General features: G+C 34.9%; 1 protein-coding gene across 1 annotated transcript in view; it reads left to right on the top strand.

Moving 5' to 3' along the window:
- MSH4 (mutS homolog 4) overlaps positions 1–22,656 on the top strand; it is an 80,028-nt gene that overhangs the window by 13,286 nt on the left and 44,086 nt on the right. The window contains exons 6-9 of the mRNA XM_041748584.1: positions 717–832; positions 1,659–1,832; positions 6,503–6,675; positions 7,724–7,791. Of these exons, the coding sequence (XP_041604518.1) occupies positions 717–832; positions 1,659–1,832; positions 6,503–6,675; positions 7,724–7,791 (531 nt within the window). The remainder of the gene's footprint in view (positions 1–716; positions 833–1,658; positions 1,833–6,502; positions 6,676–7,723; positions 7,792–22,656) is intronic.

The following is a 22,656-nucleotide window of genomic DNA, read 5'->3' as shown; positions in this document are numbered from 1 at the left end:
CTTTTAAAAAAAGTTCCATTCTTTTATTCTAAATAAATTTACTTCATGTATATAGCGTCTCATAGATTTGGTAGCTGGAATTGATGTTTTCTTCCTCTGCAACTAATACATTGAAAGAATCTACTCTATCTCAATTATGATAGAATATGTAAGACCAAATGTAAAATCTGGGTAGTGATGTTGCTGTAAAATAAAATTAGTTGAAAGCAAAGATGGTCATGTTTATTCTTTATGATCATACCTACCATATTCATTTAAATGTCATGTGGATATGGTCTAATAAGAGCTGTAGACTGCTATAGATTCTCTGTTGTAATCTTAATTGTTATATTTCCAAGTATTCTGTTTCACTTACCTAACTGTCTAATCAATAATCATCTCATCTCCATCCAACAATGACTAATTCAACTAACATCAAAGCAAATATTAACTATCCATAACCAAAAAGGACGAACATGAGCTCCTATACTAATTTTACTCATCCTATTTATTGGCTCAACCAATCTACTAATTCACTTAGCACAACAGATAATCATGCTCTTCGTATAAATCATTAAGAAAATATCCTATTTAACTCTGGAAAACAATAAATAATAAAAAATAAACTTTATATGATATTGAAGCCATCTACCCATGTACCTGCATGTGTTTAAGAAAGCAATTTTGGGCAACTTCATGAAACTTAAAATTTATTTTGAAATTAAAACTTCTTTCAGAATGTTAATTTTACTACTATCCAAAGGAAATACTTCAATGAAACCAAAGGACTAGAGTACATTGAACAGTTATGCATAACAGAATTCAGCACTGTCCTAATGGAGGTCCAGTCCAAGTAAGTTATGATGTAAGGAAAGTAATACATCGGTAGTGTGAGTTCCATGAGGGCAAGGTCTTTTGTCTGTTTTGTTCTCTGCTGTATCTCTAGAAAAGTGCCTGGCTCATAATACACACTCAGTAATTAGTGAAATAGTGATATAGTTAACTAAAATTCACATGCATGGAATATTTTGCCAGCTTAATTTATATAGCATTTTTCCAGATTGGACATTATCTGTTGTATTATGGTTGCTGCTTACTTTACTTTGGAGTAACCTAGAAACTACAGTAACCTAGAAACGTGAAACACAGAGCTGTGGCCCTGTAACTTCATGAGTGTACTCCTAAGAGATTCAGCTAAGACAGGGAATGATACTTTTAGAAAGGATATGTTTTAGAAAGTATGAAATAGATACTTTATTGAACCAGGTTGGACTAGTTGTTTATTTTGTTAATCACAGTGACTATGCTTACCAGGACCATAACACAGTTTTCTATACCTAGGAACCTCCTAACTCTCAGACCTTTTCAACATTATTTGAATTCTTAGAACGGTACATTGACACAAATTACCATTGAAAATTGTCTTCTAACACAATTCTTTATTGGAGTCCTTAAGTGTCAGACTTCAGAAAGCTATCAACTTTTATGTTTTAGAAGTTGTGTAGCTAGCTTTAAAAAATAAAGAGCACTTGGTGTGCTTTTTCTGTTTGAATTTAAGCAATGCTATGCAAGTATTTATAATTTTCCTAATAATGAGGTGAAATAAATGTTTCCTTGCATAGCAATAGTTTTTATTTATTCTAAACATTTATAGTGATGTGTCATTGGTCACCTTACAGGTATTACTGCCTTGCAGCTGTTGCAGCTTTATTAAAATATGTTGAATTTATTCAAAATTCAGTTTATGCACCAAAATCGCTGAAGATTTGTTTCCAGGGTAGTGAACAGACAGCCATGATAGATTCATCATCAGCCCAGAACCTTGAATTACTAATTAATAATCAAGACTGTAGGTAAGATCATCTAATTTTTTTCTTATAAAATGTAAAAATGTATTTTATTATGTCCTATTTTTCTATGAATGGCTACTTTACATTTCTTTAAATTGTTTGATGTAGAAATATTGAATAAACAGACCTTTAATCATTGTACCATTGTTCCTGAACTGCTCAGATGTTTCACTAAAGTCAGATTTTAAAAAGATGCTTGTGTGAAACAACAAAAAACAAACAATCCGTTTCAAAACTAGGCAAAGGATTGAATGGACATTTCTCCAAAGAAATATACAAATGACCAACAAGCACAGGAGAAGATAATAAGCATCACTAGTCATTAGGGAAATGCAAATCAAAACCACAATTACTACTTCACACTTATGAAGGTGGTTATTATCAAATAAGCGGAAAATAAGTGTTGGCAAAGATGTGGAGAAATTGGAACCCTGGTACGTTTATTATGCAAATGTAAATTGGTACAGTATTTTGGGAAACAGTATGATGATTCCTCAAAAAAAGTTAAACATAGAATTACCATATGATTTGGCATTCTACTTCTAGGTACATACCAAAAAGAATTGAAAGCAGAGACTCAAAGAGATACTTGCACACAAATGTTCATAGCAACATTATTCACAGTAGCCAAAAAGTGGAAATAAACCAGATGTCTATTCATGAGTGCTGACTAGATAAACAAAATAGGGTATACACATAGTGACTAACAGAATATCATTTAACCTTAAAAATGAGTGAAATTCTAATATATGCCCTGAGATATATGGAATAAGCCAAAACTCAAAAGGAAAAATATTTTATAATTCCATTTAGATATTTATACTAGACAAATTTATAGAGACAAAGTAGACAAAAATAATCAGAGACATAGAACAGCAGACAGTGGGTAGTTACTGTTTGGTGGATTCAGAGTTTCTGCTTGGGATGTTGAAAAAGTTCTGGAAATGGGTAGTGGCAGTGGTTGTATAATATTGCAGGTGTATCTAACAACACTGAATTGTGTGCTTAAAATGGTAAATTTATGTTATGTGTGTTTTACCACAATAAGAAGATATTGTATCCAGATTACCACAAAATTGGAATAACCAGCCTTAAAAGCATCAAGTACAGGAAATTTAAGTGGCTATATTATTTGAAAAGGTAAAAATACTTAAATCAATTTGGTCTGTGGTGTATGACTAGATTGCTGGTTTTATGGGTTTATTATTAACTTTAGGTAGAGTACCAGGAATATTGATGGTGAGCGTGAGACAGAGAAAGAAAGAGGGAGAGAGAGGCACAGACACACACACACGGTGTTTATAGATTTCATAGTGAGGTACTTAAACTAGAATTAAAATGTTAGTAGAAAATAATGCAATCAACATGGTGATGGTGAGGCAGGAATTCATTAATGTGGATTTGGTTTGGTATGGAGAATTAATGAACCATGGTTTTTCTCCTTGATGAATTACAGTCTAGAGGAGGAGACACGTAGACAGTATTATTAACATGTACTAAGTTTGGTGATAACATTTGCATAAAAATGGTGGGATCAATAGCAGAAAGAGAGTTGATTGGGCTTGGGTTAAGGGTAAAGGAAAGGCTGTCTAGAGGAGATAAAACCTGGGGTGCAAGTTTTGAAATATGAATGGAAGTTATCCAGATGAAGTAGAAAAGGTAGTGAGACCATGAAAAATCAAATCTTGAAAGCAGGATTTTCAATATAACAACATGGTATGTGCAAGGAAACTGAAGCTATTTAGTACTACTCATTGGTAAAGTGCAAGTTGGGAATAAGCAAGCTTAGAGTAGTTATATATCATCTTTTGGTAATTAGATATAACATTAGATATCAATGAAAGGGATAAGCTTAAAATGTTTAACAAATTTTATCAGTACAAATTTAAAACCAAAGTTGTTTAAAAATCTCTATTTGTATATTCCTATCTTAGCTTCACTTTCCATTATGTAAAATTGCCAGACATTATTTGCTGTTGCGAACTTAGAAACATAGGCTATCTAATTTTGCGAATTATTTATACTCTAACCATCAACAGCAGTTTAAGTATAGGTACTGTTGATACTACTTTGAGTAAGAGTAGTACTGTGTATAATACTTTGTTATCTATCAGTATAGTGGCCTCAGTTCCCTTGCAGTTCCATTGACTAATGATGGTCTAAAATTACAACATTAAAGAATTTGTAGTTAATTGGAGTTATTATTCCCTTTCAGCTTAGTGAATAAGTAATATTTTTTCTTCTTGCTACTTAAAAAGGATTAATATTATCTGGAAAAATTACTCTGTCATTTGCTTTCTATGTTGTAATACCATAGAGTAACATAGAAAGTCAATAACCAAGGTTGGTAATTATTACAGAGTGTTTTATATTTTGTCACATTTCATAGTTCCTCATTATTTATCATTATTATTGTCAAATATTGCTTGAATTCCTGCTCTATATTAAATAATAGGATATTTGACCTCTAGGAGTTCATTTATAGTTGAAAAGGAGTAATTGAGAAGTCTTTTCACAGACTTGAACCAAAGCGTATTAGGTTAAAAGATGGGTATTATACCTGCTGAACTATCTGAATAGCTCTAACGCTTCTGTAGACTTGTCACCTGTTCAGAGCAGTTTCACCCTTTGATTTCTATAGCAAATGGCAGGTTTGGGTGTGTTGCTCACTTCCTTTGTTCCTACAGAAGTCCAGTTCTCAAAAAGTAAATGCCTGTAATGATGCCACCCTTGCCTCTGGACAGGACTTGATTTGAGTAGTTGTCTGGACATTTGTTTAATTTGATATACCAGGGGCACCTGGCTGGTTCAGTCAGTAGAGAATATCACTCCTGGTCTCAAGGTTGTGAGCTTGAGCCCTGTGTTGGGGGTAAAGTTTATTTTAAAAAAAAGAAATAAATTGATATACCAAAAAAGCTGCTAGCCTGATGGCTAAGACTCATTCTTGTTTTCTACCCTCTCTCAATCCAGATTCAGTCCACTAGCAGATCCCCTTGATTCAATCTTTGAAATACATACCGATTCTGGACACAACTTATCATTTCCAAGGCTGTAGCTGAAACCACTATCTCCATAATTTTGGCCTAGACTACTATAGTAGCCCCTAACTTATTTCTCTGCCTTCTTTTTTTACTTTTCTACACTTAGTCTATTCTTCACCTAGTGGGCAGACTGTGATCCTTTTAAACTAGGAATCAGATCTTAGAACTCTGCTGCTGAAAATCTTACAGTGGCTCCCATTACATTTAGAATAGAATCCAGAATCTTTACCATGGCCTCCAAGGACTTCTGTGTCCTGGCCACTATCAACTTCTTCATCTCCCTCCATTTTCTTTCACTTGCAAAGTTCTACCAACAATGATCCAGAAAGGCTTCCATGGCTTAAATTACTGTTCTGCTTGCTCGCCCCCCCCCCTTTTTTTTTAGCAGATAAGGACTTTTTATATTTTTTATTTTTATTTATGTATTTAAAATATTTTATTTTTATCTATTCATGAGAGACACACAGAGAGACAGAGACATGCAGAGACACAGGCAGAGGGAGAAGTAGACTCCATGCAGGGAGCCCGATGTGGGACTTGATCCCTGTCTCCAGGATCACCCCCTGGGCCAAAGGCGGTGCTAAACTGCTGAGCTACCGGGGCTGCCCCTGCTTGGCCCTTTTTAACTGATAACTCTCTTCTTGTTATTTAGGAAACTTTGGACATATTATTTCATTACTTCAGTTCTTTCCCTTGTAAAATGTGGTTAAATATAGCATCTACCTCACACTGTGGTTATTTTAATTAAATAAGTTTATATATGTAAAGTGCTTAGAACACTGCCTGGGACATACTTAGTGTTCAATGTCTGTTTCCTATTCTCACCATCGTTGTCAATATCATCTGCATCCCATCATCATCTTTGCATACCTTTTGAATTAAACTGTGAAATGCACATACAGGTCTTTCTCAACCAACTTAACTAAAGCAATCCTCCTGGTCATTCTCTGTACAGTCCTGTTTAATACTTTCTGTATTTGAAATGATTTTTTTCTCTTTTATTTATAATTCTCTAACTTCTTAAATTAGAGCAAAGTGATTCTATTAAATACTCATTTTTTGGGATCCCTGGGTGGCTCAGCAGTTTAGCGCCTGCCTTCAACCCAGGGCGTGATCCTGGAGTCCTGGGATCAAGTCCCACGTTGGGCTCCCTGCATGGAGCCTGCTTCTCCCTCTGCCTTTGTCTCTGCCTTTCTCATGAATAAATAAATAAAGTCTAAAAAAAAATACTCATTTTTTTTTCAATCTGAAAGCTCTGTTCCCCCTTAAGAATATATTACTGATATCTTGCTATTATTGAGGGAATGCCAAGGACCAGAACATTTTATATTTGCCTGAATATTCTCATGAAAAAAGTCATGAAGTAAATGCTAGAAGATACTGTCTATCCCTTGCTAATTAAGGCATTATTCATTGATAGCATACTTGGAAGCATATTCGAAATATATATTCTCAGGCCTTATCTCAGACTTAACTCATCTCAGACTTAGAATTCCGTGTGTGATTTGTATGCACATTAAAGTTTGAGAATCACTACTATAGATTACAGGATTATTTAGAAAGTGAAATGGTAATTCTTTTGGATTTTCCCTTGTATACTTAATGAAATTTTCCTAATTTGTGTTTTCAAAGGAATAATCATACGCTCTTTGGTGTTTTAAATTATACTAAGACTCCTGGAGGAAGTAGAAGACTTCGTTCTAATATATTAGAACCTCTAGTTGATATTGAAACCATTAACATGAGGTTAGATTGTGTTCAAGAACTACTTCAAGATGGGGAACTCTTTTTCGGACTTCAGTCAGGTAAATGAATATCATCTAATTTTATGAATACGAATTATTAAAAAAATACATTGTCTTTTTATAAGAATACTAGTCATATTGGATTAAGGCTCATCCTGATAACATTATCTTAACTTGATTACATCTGCAAAAATCCAATTTCCAAGTAAGGTCGAATATCAGGGTTTAGAACTTCAAAATCTTTTGGGGGGACATAATTCAACTCCCATCACATGAGGTAAGAGAATTGCCTTTGGCACCTGGCTGTTTGTTCACTTGCATAGTAGTACAGTTCTCTTCTAAATCTATAGGTGGAAAAACAGTAGATATGGACTGCTCCTAGTCCAATTCCTGGTTGCTAGCAGCTTAATCTTTTATACCTACGGTCTTCCAGCCATCCCACCTGTTCTGGTAGTGTAAACTGAAGTGGTACATGAGAATCTAGAAGGCATTGGGAAAGCTACAAAGAGGTGATATATATATTTTTTTGAGGCAATTTTTTTAAAATTATTTTTTTTTTTAGTAATGTCTACACCCAACTTGGGACTCAAACTCAAAAACCTGATCAAGAGTTGCATGCTCCTCCGACTGAGCCAGGTGCCCCACAAAGAGGACATTTTTAATTGTAATCCTTTTCTTGTTCATAGTACCATCTTTTTGGTTTACCTCTACCTGGCATTCTGTGTAATACAGTTCGTCTGCCTTAGGCTCACGTTGTGATCCTGGGATCCCAGGATCAAGTCCCACATTGGGCTCCCTGTGTGGAGGGAAAAAAGTTACACATCAAAAAGGTGGGAAGAAAATAACATCTAAAACAGAGAAATATAGTTTTAGAAGGAAAGAGTGATCAACAGTGTCAGATTTTGAAGATAGATTATAACTAATAAAATTAAGAAAAGACAGAATTCATTGTCTTATTCCTGGCATATATAAGATAGATAAAGATGATTAAAATAAGTAATGTTTATCAGTAGAACTGTTCTATTTTATTATTTGAGGATAACACTTTACATATTTTATATTTTGAACTCTAACACAAAGTTTAAATGCACTTTTTTTTTCCTTTTAGTTATATCAAGATTTCTTGATACAGAGCAGCTTCTTTCTGTTTTAGTTCAAATTCCAAAGCAGGACACGGTATGTATGTATATATTATATGTTATATTGTTATACTTTATATGATATAACTTGTCTTAATGTGATAAAGCAGATGGAAAATATAAAAATGTTTTGTAAATTACTTCATTATTAATATCTGGAACATTTTTATGCTTTTTTTTAAGGAAACACTTTCCCCCCAATTTCCTATTCTATGTTACAGTAAAAATGAAGTTTCTTAGTTGAGGAATTGGTATATTTTCATTAATCTAATACTTGCTTAAAAAGTTTATAATTTTTTAAAAACTTAGACTACAATATTTGCTTAATAAATAACTAAATAAAAACTTTGTTAGATCCAAAGATTATGGGTGCTTCTTAAAAGTGAACATTATGTGAAGTTTGATTAGCATTCAAATAAGCTTATACTTTAAGGTGAAACAATGTTTTTGGATATTTTTCAAAATTGCTTAGCGCTTATAGGGACATCCTATAAAGAAAGTGATAGATGGGTTTTTTTTTCTTTAAGGTGAATTAAAAAAATATTTACCTTAATGAAATACATGCATATTTTTGCTTATATACTTAAAATGGAAAGGAGTTTTGTACATCAGTAGAGTTTGATTTAAAATTTGATTATTTTGTAAATCCATTGAAATCTAATTATGTTTCAAAAGTCTTTCTATATTATAGAGATAACACTCTTTAGTTTCATTTATAATAAAAACATCTGATGGATAGAAAAGCTTTGGCTGTTGTATACACACAGAACTAGAAGTTTTCTTAAATAATTGAAATACTTTATAATTCAATGTATGTAGGTGGGAAGTAGCCTAAAGCAACTGATAACTGACGTCTGGGACAAAATTAGTTATGTTCATAATGTGAGTTTGAAGGTATTCCCTCCTCTTTAGCTTTTTAGTACAGTTTGTATAGAACTGGTGTTATTTCTCCCTTAAATGTTTGGTAGAATTCACAAATGAAGCCTTTAGAACCTGGGAATTTTCTTTCTAGGAAGGTTTTTGACTATAAATTCCAACTTCTTAAATAGATACAACCTCTTCAGGTTACCTGTTTCTTATTGAATAAGCTTTGGTAGATTGTGTCTTTCAAAGAATTTGTCATTTCACTCAACTTGTTGAATTTATTGGCATTACATTGTTCATAATGACCTTCTTATTATCCTTTTTATATTTGTAAAGTTTGTAGTGATATACCTCTTTTATTATTGATGTTGATAATTGAATATTCTTTTTTTTCTTAGTCATCCTGGCTAGAGATTATCAATTTTATTGGTCTTTTCAAGAAACCAATTTTTGATTTAATTGATTTTTTTTTCTCGTTCTCCATTTCATGGATACCTGCTTTTATCAGTCTTTTTTTTTTAGTGAATGCTTGTTTGCTTGTTTTCTTCCAAGTTTTTGTTTCAATTTTAGTTAGTTAATATAGTGTAATATTAGTTTCAAGTGGTGACTCAGCACTTCCATACAAAACCCGGTGCTCAACTAAGTGTACTCCTTAATCCTTATCACCCATTTAACCCATCCCCTACCAACCTCCCCTTCAGTAACCCTCAGTTCTCTATAATTAAGAATACTTTATGGTTTGTCCCCCCACCCCCTTTCTCTTTTTCTTTCTTTTGCTTACTCTGTGCTTAATTTAGTCTCCTTTTTCAGGGTTTTGAAGGTAGAAGCTGAGATCATTGTTTTTTTTCTTTTCTAATATAGTCATCTAGTGCTATAAATTTCCCTCTGAGTAATGCTTTAGCTATATTTCATAGTTCTTGATATGTTGTGTTTTTCATTCAAAAGAGTTAAAAATACCTTCTAATTTCCTTTTTAATTTTTTCTTTGACATGGATTATTTAGAAGTGTGTTATTTAGTTTCGAGTATTTGGGAATATGCCAGATATCTTTCTGTTACAGATCTCTAATTTAATTCCGTAGTGGTCAAAGACATGTCTAATATGAATCCTTTGAGCTTTATTGACTTGTTTTTATGGTCAAGAATATGATCAATCTTGGAAATGTTCCATGTATACTTGAAAACAGTATATGTTTTGCTGTTATTGGATGTGATTTTCCATAAATATCTATTAGTTCAAGTTGATTGATAATGTTCTTCAAGTCTTTTTCTTAAGATTATTTGTTTATTTAATTCTTAAAAAGGATTTATTTAGTTTAGAGAGAGGGGTGGAGAGAGAGAGCATTAATGGAGGAGAGGGAAAGAAGCAGATACCCTACTGAGCACAGAGCCTGATAAGGGGCTAAATCCCCCTATCCTGATATCATGACCTGAGCGAAATCAAGAAGTAGACATTTAACTGAGCCATCTGGGTGTCCCTCTTCAAGTCTTTATATATATATATATTTGTCTATTTATCCTGTCAATTATTGAGAGAGGGATGCTGACAGTTCCAACTATAATTGTGGATTTGTCTATTTCTCTTGAAAGTTCTTTTTTGTTTTTTATAGTGGACATTCTGTTTCTATTATTAATTTGCATACATAAAATTCAAAATCATTTTCCTCCCCCCTCATTCTTTTTATTTCTTTTTCAAGTTTTTATTTAAATTCCAGTTAGTTAAATACAGTGTAATATTATTAGTTTCGGGAATAGAATTCAGTGATTCATCACTTAGATAAAACACCTAGTACTCATCACAAGTGCCTTCCTTAATACTCATCACCCACTGAATCGTCCCCCTGTCAACCTCCCCTCCAGTAAACCTCAGTTTGTTCTCTGTAGTCCATTTTATGGTTTGCCTCTCTTCTTTCCCTCTCTATGTTCATCTATTTTGTTTCTTAAATTCCACATAAGAGTAAAATCATATAGTATTTGTATCTCTCTGGCTATTTCACTTAGTGTAATACACTCTAGCTCCAACTGTGTTGTTACAAATGACAAGATTTCATTCTTTTTTATGGCTGAGTAATACTCCATTGTGTATGTGTGTGTGTATGTGTGTTTGTGTATGTGTATGTGTGTATACATACCAACTCTTCTTTGTCCATTCATCAGTTGATCTCTGGGTTTGTTATAATAATTTATATTTATATAATAATTTGGATATTGTTGATAATGCCATAAACATCAGGGTGCATGTACCCCTTTATATCAATATTTTTGTACCTTTTGGGTAAATACCTAGTAGTGCAATTGCTGGGACATAGGGTAGTTCTATTTTTAACTTTTTGAGGCACCTCCATACTCTTCTCCAGAGTGGCTGCACCAATTTGCATTCCTACCAACAGTAGGAGAAGGTTCCCCTTTTCCCATGTCCTCACCAACACTTACTGTTTCTTGTGTTACTAATTTTAGCCATTCTGACTGGTATGAGGTGATACTACAATTTTAATTTGTATTTTCCTGATGATGAGTGAAGTTGAGAATCTCTTCTTATGATTGTTAGCCATTTGTACGTCTTCTTTGGAAGAATGTCTATTCTTCTACCCATTTTTCCACTGGATTATTTGTGTTTTTTTGGGTGTTGAGCTTTATAACTTCTTTATAGATTTTGGATACTAACCTTTTATCAGATGTCATTGGCAAATATCTTCTCTCATTCTGAAGGTTGCCTTTTAGTTTGTTGTTTCTTTCACTGTGCAGGAGCTTCTTATCTTGATGAAGTCCCATTAGTTTATTTTTGCTTTTGTTTCCCTTGCCTCAGGAGATGTATCTAGCAAGAAATTGCTATGGCCAGTGTTAAAGAGTTTGCTGCCTGTGTTCTCCTCTAGGATTTTGATGGTTTTGTGTCTCATATTTAGGTATTTTATCCATTTTGAATTTATTTTTGTGTATAGTGTAAGAAAGTGTCCCAGTTTCATTCTTTTGCATGTAGCCATTCAGTTTTCCCAATACCATTTGTTGAAGAGACTGTCTTTTTTACATTGAATATCCTTTCTTGCTTTGTTGACGATTACTTGACCATATATCTGTGGGTCCATTTTTGGGTTTTCTGTTCTGTTCCATTGTCTGTTTTTGTGCCAGTTCCATATCATGTTGATCATTACAGCTTTGTACTATAACTTGAAGTCCAGAATTATGAGGCCTCCAACTTTGGTTTTCTTTTTCAAGATTGCTTTAGCTATTTGGGGTATGTTCTTTCTGTCCCTACACGGTGGAGATCAAGAAAGGATGCTGTATTTTGCCAAGTGCTTTTTCTGCATCAACTGAGAAGATCATATGTTCTTGTCCTTTCTTTTATTAATATGATGTGTCACGTTGATTGATTTGTGAATGTTGAACTACCCTTGCAGCCCAGGAGTAAATCCCACTTGATCTTTGTGAATAATCCTTTTAATCTACTGTTGGATCCTGTTGGCTAGTATCTTGAGAAGTCCAAAACATAATTTTAAATAAAAACTGAAAAAAAAATAAATAAAAACTGTTGGAAATTCAAAGGGAAGAGATAATGAATTAAGATGGCAGCATAGTAGGAGGACCCTAGGCTTGCCTTGTCTTTCAATCACAGCTATGTAACTATTAAATCATTCTGAATACTCAAGAAATTGGTCTGAGGACTATAGAACATACTGCAGAACTGGAGGGAGAGAAGAAGCCACTTCGAAGAAGGTAGGAAGTACAGAGTCATCGTTTAGGGGAGAAACAAACTACAGATGCTGTGGAAGGGAGTGAGCCTTTATCACAGAGAAAGGTGAGAATGGAGTGCACAGGGATACAAAGAGAACACTTTCCCACAGTCATTGCCTGGGAAGACAAGAGGGTTGGAATTTCATGAGTTTTTATACACAGTGGGGCTCAAAGACTGGAGTTTATAAAGGTTCCCAGCTTCAGCTGGGTTAGAGACCTGAGGAAGCTGTCTTATTCCTGGAGAAGAGGCAGGTAAACAATGCTGGGCAGACTGCATGATCTGAGAAATACCTAAGGGGCTTGGAGAGAGACTCCCTGGGCACTGCGTCCCTGGGGACAAAAGAACCAGCAGGCACCATTTCTCTTTCTCACCCTTCAGCATAGGTGCAGAGGCACCTACTGAGGGTAGTTAACCTGGACACTGGCTCTTCGCTGCACTCTACTCTAAAATCCACACTCCTGCATTCTGGCACAACTGCCCTTCAGGGTCAAAATTGCATCAGTCCTAGCACAGCGAAACCTTTTCCCAAAGAAAAAGAGTAGATCCCTGCCACAGCAGATCCCTGAAGTTTGTAATTTTAAAATTCAGCAGGCCTGGCTAGGGTGGAGCCCAAAGTGTGCTCTGCTGCTCCTGGCAAGTAAGTGATCCAGAGACAGTGTGAAATCAGTGATCTGAAAAGTACCTGTAACACAAAGGGAAATTATTTGCTCCTCTGAAAGCAATAAGCACAGACTCCCCTCTCCAGGGACAGTGGAGCAGACTGGCACCATTTCCCACCTCCTGCCCCTCAGCATTAACCAACTTCAGTAAACAGTTCAGCCCCAACAATGGGTGCCTAACCTGCTTACTCCAGGTTTTACCCCTGTGTGTTCTGCTGGGACTGCTTTTCTTTGGCAAGTGTGCCTAATACTCCCTCAGAAGACCAGCACAAAACTCACAGACACCATGTCTACTGACTACAAGGGTTTTACAAAGCTTCAGTGCTAGTGGAAAATAGAATATGATATAGAATTATGTAAAGTAATGAAGCTGAACGAAAGAGAGAGAAAAATTTTGGATCATGAAAGTAGATGTAGGGAACTCAGTGACTCCATCAAATGTAATACTATTCATATCATAGGAGTCCCAGAAGAAGAAGAGAGGAAAGGGCACAGAAGGTTTATTTGAGGAAATTATAGCAGAAAACTTCCCTAATATGGGGAAAGAAACAGACATTCAAATTCACAAGGCACAGAGAACTCCCATCAAAATCAACAACACCAAGACATATTGTAGTTAAATTGCAAAATATACTAATAAAGAAAAAAAATCCTAAAAGCAGCAAGACAAAAGAAAAGAAGTCCCTAACTTAACAAGAGAAGACTGAAAAAGCAGCAGGTCTTGCAACAAAATTCTGGCAGACAAGAAGAGAGTGGCATAATATATTCAATATGCTGAATGGGAAAAATATGCAGCCAGAAATACTTTATCTCACAAGACTATCATTCAGAATAGAAGGATAGTTAGTTACCCAGACAAAAACCGAAGGAGTTCGCTGCCACTAAACCGACCTTGCAAGAAATATTAAAGGGGACTTTTTGAATGGGAAGGAAAGATCAAAAGCAATGAAGACTAGAAAGGAACAGAGAAAATCTCCAGAAACAACAAAACAAATAATAAAATGGCACTGAATAGATATCTATCAATAATCACTCTGAATGTAAATGGACTAAATGCTCTAATCAGAAGACAGAGTGTCAGAATGGATTAAAAAAAAAACAAGATCCAAATATGCCACCTAAAAGAGACTCATTTTAGACCTCAAGACAACTGCAGATTGAAAAGTGAGGGGATAGAGAAACATTTATCACATACATCGATGTCAAAAGAAAGGTGGAACAGCCATACTTATAACAGACAAACTGGATTTTGAACCAAAGACTGTAATAAGAGATGAAGGAAGGACATTATATCATAATAAAGAGGTCTATCCAACAAGAATATCTAACAGTTGTAAATATTTATGCCTTCAACTTGGAAGCACCCAAATAAATAAAACAATAATAAAAATAAAAGGAACTCATTGACAATAAAACAATAATAGTAGGGGATTTTCACAACCCACTTACATTAATGGACAGATCATCTAGGCAAAAAAAAAAAAAAAAAATCAACAAGGAAACAATGGCTTTGAATGATATAGTGGACCAGATGGATTTAACAAATGTATTTAGAACATTTCATCCTAAAGCAGCAGAATACACATTCTTTTCAAGTGCATATGGGACATTCTCCAGAATAGATCACATACTAGGTCACAAATCAGGCCTCAACAAATACAAAAAAGTCAGAGGTCATATAGTGCATGTTTTCTGACTGCAATGCTATGAAACTTGAAGTCAACCACAAGAAAATACTTGGGAAAGGCCACAAATACATGGAGGTTAAAGAACTTCCTACTAAGAATGAATGGGTCAACCTGGAAATTAAAGAAGAAATTTAAAAAGTACATGGAAACTAATGAATATGAAAACATGAAACCTTTGGGATGCAGCAAAAGTGGTCATAAGAGGAAAGTATATAGGAATACAGGCCTACCTCAAGAAGGAAGCAAAATCTCAAACAACCTAAGCTTACATCTAAGGGAGGTAGAGAAAGAAAAGATGAAATCTAAAGCCAAAAGAAAGGAAATAATAAAGATTAGAACAGAAATAAATATATATGGAAAATATAGTAGAACAGATCAATGAAGCTAAGAGTTCTTGGAAAGAATTAATAAAATTGATAAATATTTAGCCAGACTTATCAAAAGGAAAAGAGAAATGACCCAAACAAATAAAATCAACAATTAATGAGGAGAGATCACAACCAATACCACAGAAATATAATTATAGTATTATGAAAAATTATATGCCAACAAATCAGACAATCTGGAAGAAATGGTTAAATTTCTAGAAATGTATAAACTACCAAAACTGAAACAAGAAGAAATCCAAAACTTTAATAACCAGCAAAGAAACTGAATCAGTAATCAAAAGTCTCCCAAAAAGTAAAAGTCTAGGGCCAGATGACTTCACAGGGGAGTTCTACCAAACATTTAAAGAAGAGGAAATACCTACTCTTTTCAAACAATTCTAAAAATAGAAATGGAAGGAAAACTTCCAAACTCATTTTATGAGGCCAGCATTACCTTGGTTCTAAAACCAAAGACTCCACTATAGGCCAATATATATGCCTGATGAACATAGATGCAAAAATTCTCAACAAAATACTACTAACTCAAACCAACAGTATGTTAAAAGAATTATTCACCACTATCAAGTGAGATTTACTCTTGGGTTGCAAAGGTGGTTCAATATTTGCACATCAGTCAACATGATACATCACATTAGTAAAAGAAAGGATAGAACCATATGATTCTCTCAATTGATGCAGAAAAAGCATTTGACAAAGAACAACATTCATGATAAAAACTCAAAATAAAGTAAGAATAGAGGCAACATACCTCAACATAATAAAGGCCATATATGAAAAACCCACAGCTAATGTCATACTCAATGGGGAAAACTAAGACTTTTTCCTTGACAGTCAGGAAAAGACAGAGCTGTCCACTTTCATTACGATTGTTCAACACAGTACTGGAAGTCCTAACCTCAGCAATCAAACAACAAAAGAAATAAAAGGCATCCAAATCTGGTTTAGGAATAAACCTAACCAAAGAAGTAAAGGATCTGTACTCTAAAAACTACAGAACACTTATGAGTGAAATTGAGGAAGACACAAAGAGATGGAAAAACATTCCATGCTCATGGATTGGAAGAATAAATATTGTGAAAATGTCTGTGCTACCCAGAGCAATCTACACATTCAGTGCATTCCCTATCAAAATCCTATCGACATTTTTTACAGAGGTGGAACAAATAATCCTAAAATTTGTATGGAACAAGACCCTGGATAGGCAGAGCAGTGTTGAAGAAGAAAAACAAAAGGCAGTATCACAATTCTGGACTTCAAGCTTTATTACAAAGCTGTAATCATCAAGACAGTATGGTGCTGGCAGAAAAACAGACATACAAATCAATGAAAAAAAATAGGGAACCCAGAAATGGACCCTCAATTCATCTTCAACAAAGCAGGAAAGATGTCTAATGGAAAAAAGACAATCTCTTCCATAAATGGTTTTGGGAAAATTGGACAGCTACATGTAGAAGTATGAAACTGGACCATTTTCTTACACCATACACAAAAAATATACTAAAAATGGATGAAAGACCTAAATGTGAGACAAGAATCCATTAAAATCCTAGAAGAGAACACAGGCAGCAACATCTTCGACCTCAGCAGCAGCAACTTCTTGCTAAACAGATCTCCAAAGACAAAAATGAACTATTGGGACTTCAAGATAAAAAGTTTCTGCACAGCAAAGGAACCAGTCAACAAAACTAAAAGGCAGCCTATGGAATGGGAGGAGATATCTGCAAATGACGTATCAGATAAAGGGCCGTATCCAAGATCTATGAAGAACTTACCAAACTCAACAGCTAAAAACCAAATAATCCAGTCAAGAAATGGACAGAAGATATGAACAGATATTTCTCCAAGGACAACATACAAATGGGCAACAGACACATGAAAAATTACTCCACATCCTAAGCATGAGATAAATACAGATCAAAACCACAATGAGATACCACCTGACACCAGTCAGAATAGCTAAAATTAACAAGCAGGAAATGACAGATGTTGGTGAGAATGCAGAGAAAGTGGAACCCTCTTACACTGTTGGCGGGAATGCAAACTGGTAAAGCCACTCTGGAAAACAGTATGAAGATTCCTCAAGAAGTTAAAAATAGAGCCACCCTATGACCCAGCAATCGCACTACTACGTATTTACCCCAAAGATACAAATGTAATGATCCATAGGGGTACCTGCACCCCAATGTTTATAGCAACAATGTCCACAGTAGCCAAACTATGGAAAGAGCTGAGATGTCCATTGACAGATGAATGAATAAAGAAGAAGTGGTATATATGTACAATGGAATATTACTCAGCCATCAGGAAGGATTAATACCTAACCATTTACACTGACATGGATGGAACTGGAGGATATTATGCTGAGCGAAATAAGTCAAACAGAGAAAGACAGTTATCATGATTTCACTCCTATGTGGGATATGAGAAACAGCACAGAGGATCATAGGGGAAGGGAGGGGAAATGAATGGGAAATCATTAGAGGGAGAGAGAAACCATGAGGGACTCATAACTATAGGAAACAAACTGAGGGTTGCCGGAGGGGGTAGGTGGGGAGATGGGGTAATTGGGTGATGAGCATTAAGGAGGGAACGTGATGTCATGAGCACTGGATATTATACACAAATGATGAATTGTTGAACTCCACATCTGAAACTAATGATGTGCTGTAGGTTGGCTAATTGAATTTAAACAACAAAAAAAAAGTGTTTTGGAGCTCTGTTATTAGGTACATAAACATTTAAGATTGCTATGTCTTGTTGATGAATTGACCACTTTATCATTATGAAATAATCCTTTCCCCATTAATATTTTTTTGCTCTGAAATCTATTGTGTTTAATATTAGTATATCCACTCCAGCTTTCTTTTGATGTGTTCCATGATACAGTTTTTACCATTATTTTAACTTATTTGTGTGTTTATATTTAAAGTGGATTTCTTCCACATGCAGAAGAATTAAACTAGACCACTCTCTTGCACCATACACAAAGATAAACTCAAAATGGATGAAAGATCTAAATGTGAGACAAGAATCCATCAAAATCCTAGAGGAGAACACTGGCAACACCCTTTTTGAACTTGGCCACAGTAACTTCTTGCAAGATACATCCATGAAGGCAAGAGAAACAAAAGCAAAAATGAACTATTGGGACTTCATCAAGATAAGAAGCTTTTGCACAGCAAAAGATACAGTCAACAAAACTAAAAGACAACCTACAGAATGGGAGAATATATTTGCAAATGACGTATCAGATAAAGGGCTAATATCCAAGATCTATAAAGAGCTTATTAAACTCAACAGCAAAGAAACAAACAATCCAATCATGAAAGGGGCAAAATACATGAATAGAAATCTCACAGAGGAAGACATAGACATTGACAACAAGCACATGAGAAAATGCTCAGCATCACTTGCCATCAGGGAAATACAAATCAAAACCACAATGAGATCCCACCTCACACCAGTGAGAATGGGGAAAATTAACAAGACAGGAAACCACAAATGTTGGAGAGGATGTGGAGAAAGGGGAACCCTCTTGCACTGTTGGTGGGAATGTGAACTGGTGCAGCCACTCTGGAAAACTGTGTGGAGGTTCCTCAAAGAGTTAAAAATAGACCTGCCCTACGACCCAGCAATTGCACTGCTGGGGATTTACCCCAAAGATACAGATGCAATGAAATGCCGGGATACCTGCACCCTGATGTTTCTAGCAGCAATGTCCACAACAGCCAAACTGTGGAAGGAGCCTCAGTGTCCATCGAAAGATGAATGGATAAAGAAGATGTGGTCTATGTATACAATGGAATATTCCTCAGCCATTAGAAATGACAAATACCCACCATTTGCTTCGACGTGGATGGAACTGGAGGGTATTATACTGAGTGAAATAAGTTAATTGGAGAAGGACCAACATTATATGGTCTCATTCATTTGGGGAATATAAAAAATAGTGAAAGGGAATAAAGGGGAAAGGAGAAAAAATGAGTTGGAAATATCAGAAAGGGAGACAGAACATGAGAGACTCCTAACTCTAGGAAACGAACGGGGCGGGGGGGGGGGTGGAAGGGGAGGGGGGTAAGGGGTGAGGGTGACTGGGTGATGGGCACTGAAGGTGGCACTTGATGGGATGAGCACTGGGTGTTATTCTATATGTTGGAAAATTGAATACCAATAAAAAATAAATTCATATATATATATATAAAAGGAGGTACTTAATAGGTAAGGATGAGGACTTCCAACCTTAAGGAAGACATTGAAATAAAAATATTTATGATGAAAAATAAATAAATAAAGTGGATTTCTTGGGGCACTTGGGTGGCTCGGTTGGTTAAGTGTCTGCCTTTGGCTCAGGTCATGACCTCAGGGCCTGGTATTGAGTCCTGAGTTGGCCTCCTTGCTCAGCAGGGAGCCAGCTTCTCCTTCTCCCTCTGCCTGCTGCTCCCCCTGCTTGTGTTCTCTGTTTCTCTGTCAAATAAATAAAATCTTTAAAGAAAAAAATAACAACATTAAAAAAATAAAGTGGGTTTCTTATAAACAACATATTTTGGGGTCCTTTGTATTTAATCAGAATATCTTATTTTTAATTGAGGTGTTTATTTCATTTAGACTTAATGAGGTTATTGATGTGTTTTAATTAAATCTGCCATCATATTACTTCTTTTCTGTTTATTTCATGTTTCCATTTTCCTTTTTTTCTGTCGTCTTTGGGATTGAGTATTTTTTATGACCCCATTTTGTATCCTTTGTTGATTAGATAGAATTCATTATTTTGATATTTTAGCAGTTGCTTTAGGACTTCTAGGATACATCTTTAGCGGAATTTAGTCCACTTTCAGGTAATATAACATCACCTCACACGGGGCGTAAAATCATTCACTATTGCAGCAGAGGCAAAGATAAACTAAATTATTTTTCACAGCAAAAGAAATGATCAAAAAAATGAAAAGGCAACTATAGAATTGGAGAAAATATTTGCAACTCATGTGATAAGGAGATAATATTCAAAATATGTAAAGAACTCCTACAACTCAATAGCAAGAAAACAATCTGATTTAAAAATGGGCAGAAGAACTGACAAAGCAGACATGTACATGGCCAGTAGGTACATGAAAAGGTGCCCAGTATCAATAATCATCAGGAAAGTCTTCACAATAGCCAAGATACAGAAACAACTTATGTTCACTGATGTACGAATGGATAGAAAAAATGTAACACACATACACAAGTACATACATACACACAGACAATACAATATTAGGCAACTGTGAGAAAGGAGGAAATCCTGCCACTTGCAGCAACTTAGATGAACGTTGAGGGCATTATGCTAAGTGAAATAAGCCAGACAGAAAAAGATGAATATTGCATAGTATCAGTTATATATGAAGTTTAAATGAATGGTATGGATTACATGTGAAATCTGAATATGTATATACACACATGATACATGTATACATGGTTATTGCAAACACATGCACAAAGACCAAACTCATAGAAACAGAGACTAGAAAAGTATTTGCCAGGAACTAGGGTGTGGGGTAAATAGGGAGAAATTGGTACAAGGTACAAACTTTCAACTATAAGATGAATAAAGTCTGAGGATCTAATGTAAAACATGGTGACTATAGGTTGTAACACTATCTTGTATAATTGATATTTACTGAGAGAGTAGAACTTAAAAGTTCTCACCAAAAAATAAAAAAAACTGAGATGAATGTTTAGGTGACTAATTGTGGGGGGGATTCATTGCAATGTATGTGCATATCAAATCACCATGATGTATACTTTAAATATCTTACAATTTTATCTGTTACTTATTGCTCAATAAAGCTGAAATAAACAGAATATAACTTTACAGTAGTATGCTACCATTCCCCATTCCTTCTTATTGGACTATTTTTGTCATACATTTTACATCTATGTATATCCCACACAGTTCATTACTTTAAAATATAACAGCTATATTAAGATAGAATTCACAAAATCTGCACTTTGCCCGTTTAAATTGTAAAAATCAGTCATTTTTAGTATGTTCACAGAGTTGTATCAAAAATACTACAGTCCATTTTAGAACATTCTCATTACCCTAAAAAGCAAACCTGTACCCATTAGCGATCACATCCCATTTCTCTCCACCTTCTTCCCTGGTCAGTCCTTGGCTTTTACTAATCTACTATCTGTCCCTATATATTGTCCTTTCTGGACATTTCATATAAACGGAGTCCTACAATATGTAGTCTTTAGTGACTGGCTTTTTTTATTTTGCATAATGTTTTAGGTTAACTCATATTGTAGCATATTATTAATATATCATTACTTTTATTGACAAATAATATTCCATTGCATATATATATAGCACATTTCATTTATCTCTTCATCAGTTGAACATTTGAGTTATTTCCAGTTTTGACTATTATGAATGTTTTGTTATGAATATTTATGGACAGGGTTTTGTATAGATGTAAGTTTTCATTTATTGTGGATATATACTTAGGAGTAGAATTGCTGGGTCATATGATAACTCTATGTTTAATTGTGTGAACAACTGCTAGACTGTTTTCTAAAATGATTGTATCATTTTGTATTGCCATCAAGCAGTTTATGAGGTTTCTGCTCTCTCTACATCCTTGTCCACACTTGTTAATATCTGACTTTTTGATTCTAGCCATCCTAATGGGAATGAACAATATCTCTCATTTTTTATTTTCATTTCCCTGGTAACTAATGATACTGAGCCCCTTTTTGTGTGCTAATTGGTCTTTTGTATATCTTCCTTGAAGAAATGTTTATTCATATCCTCTTCTAATTTTTAAAAAGATTGTTTATTTATTTATTTATTTATTTATTTGAGAGAGAGAGAGAGAGAAAGAGAGTGCATGCAGGGAGGGACAGAAGGAGAGGAAAGAAACTCAAGCAGTTTCCACACCAAGCCTGGAGCCAGCTGCAGGGCTCAGTCTCATGAGATCATGACCAGAGCCAGAATCAAGAGTTAGACACTCAAGCAGCTGAGCCACTTTTTCCACTTTTTCCAGTTTTTAATTGGGTTGTTGGTCTTTTTAGCATTGAGTTTTAATAGTTCTTTATATATTCTAGATATAAGTCCCTTATTTTGGATATATGATTTGCAAGTATTTTCTATCATTATTTAGGTTAGTTTTTAAAAAGATTTTATTTATTTATTCATGAATGACGGGGGAGGGGGGACAAAGGCACAGGCAGAGGGAAAAGTAGGCTCCATGCAGGGAGCCCTGTGTGGGACTCGATCCAGGTCTCCAGGATCACACCCTGGGTGCAGGTGGCACTAAACTGTGCCATCGGGGCTGCCCTATTTAGGTTATTTTTTCACTTTCTTGATGATATCCTTTGACATTATGTGTTAAGTTCCTGACAGGAGGATGAATTTTTAGCTCTCTTTGGTCTCTTTTCCCACATGGACATTTCCTTACCTCTTATCACACAGTAGGGTTATGACATAATTTTAGTTAGATCAAAATTGTTAAAATTATCCATGCTACACAGAGTTGAACTTACACAACTTTTTGTGTTTTTTTCCCCAGAATTAATAACTGTTTTTTGTA

This window comes from Vulpes lagopus, chromosome 3 (assembly GCF_018345385.1).
Source record: "Vulpes lagopus strain Blue_001 chromosome 3, ASM1834538v1, whole genome shotgun sequence".
NCBI lineage: Eukaryota > Metazoa > Chordata > Mammalia > Carnivora > Canidae > Vulpes > Vulpes lagopus.
Note: the sequence above shows the minus strand (reverse complement) of the source record. Positions and strands in the feature narration are given on the sequence as shown.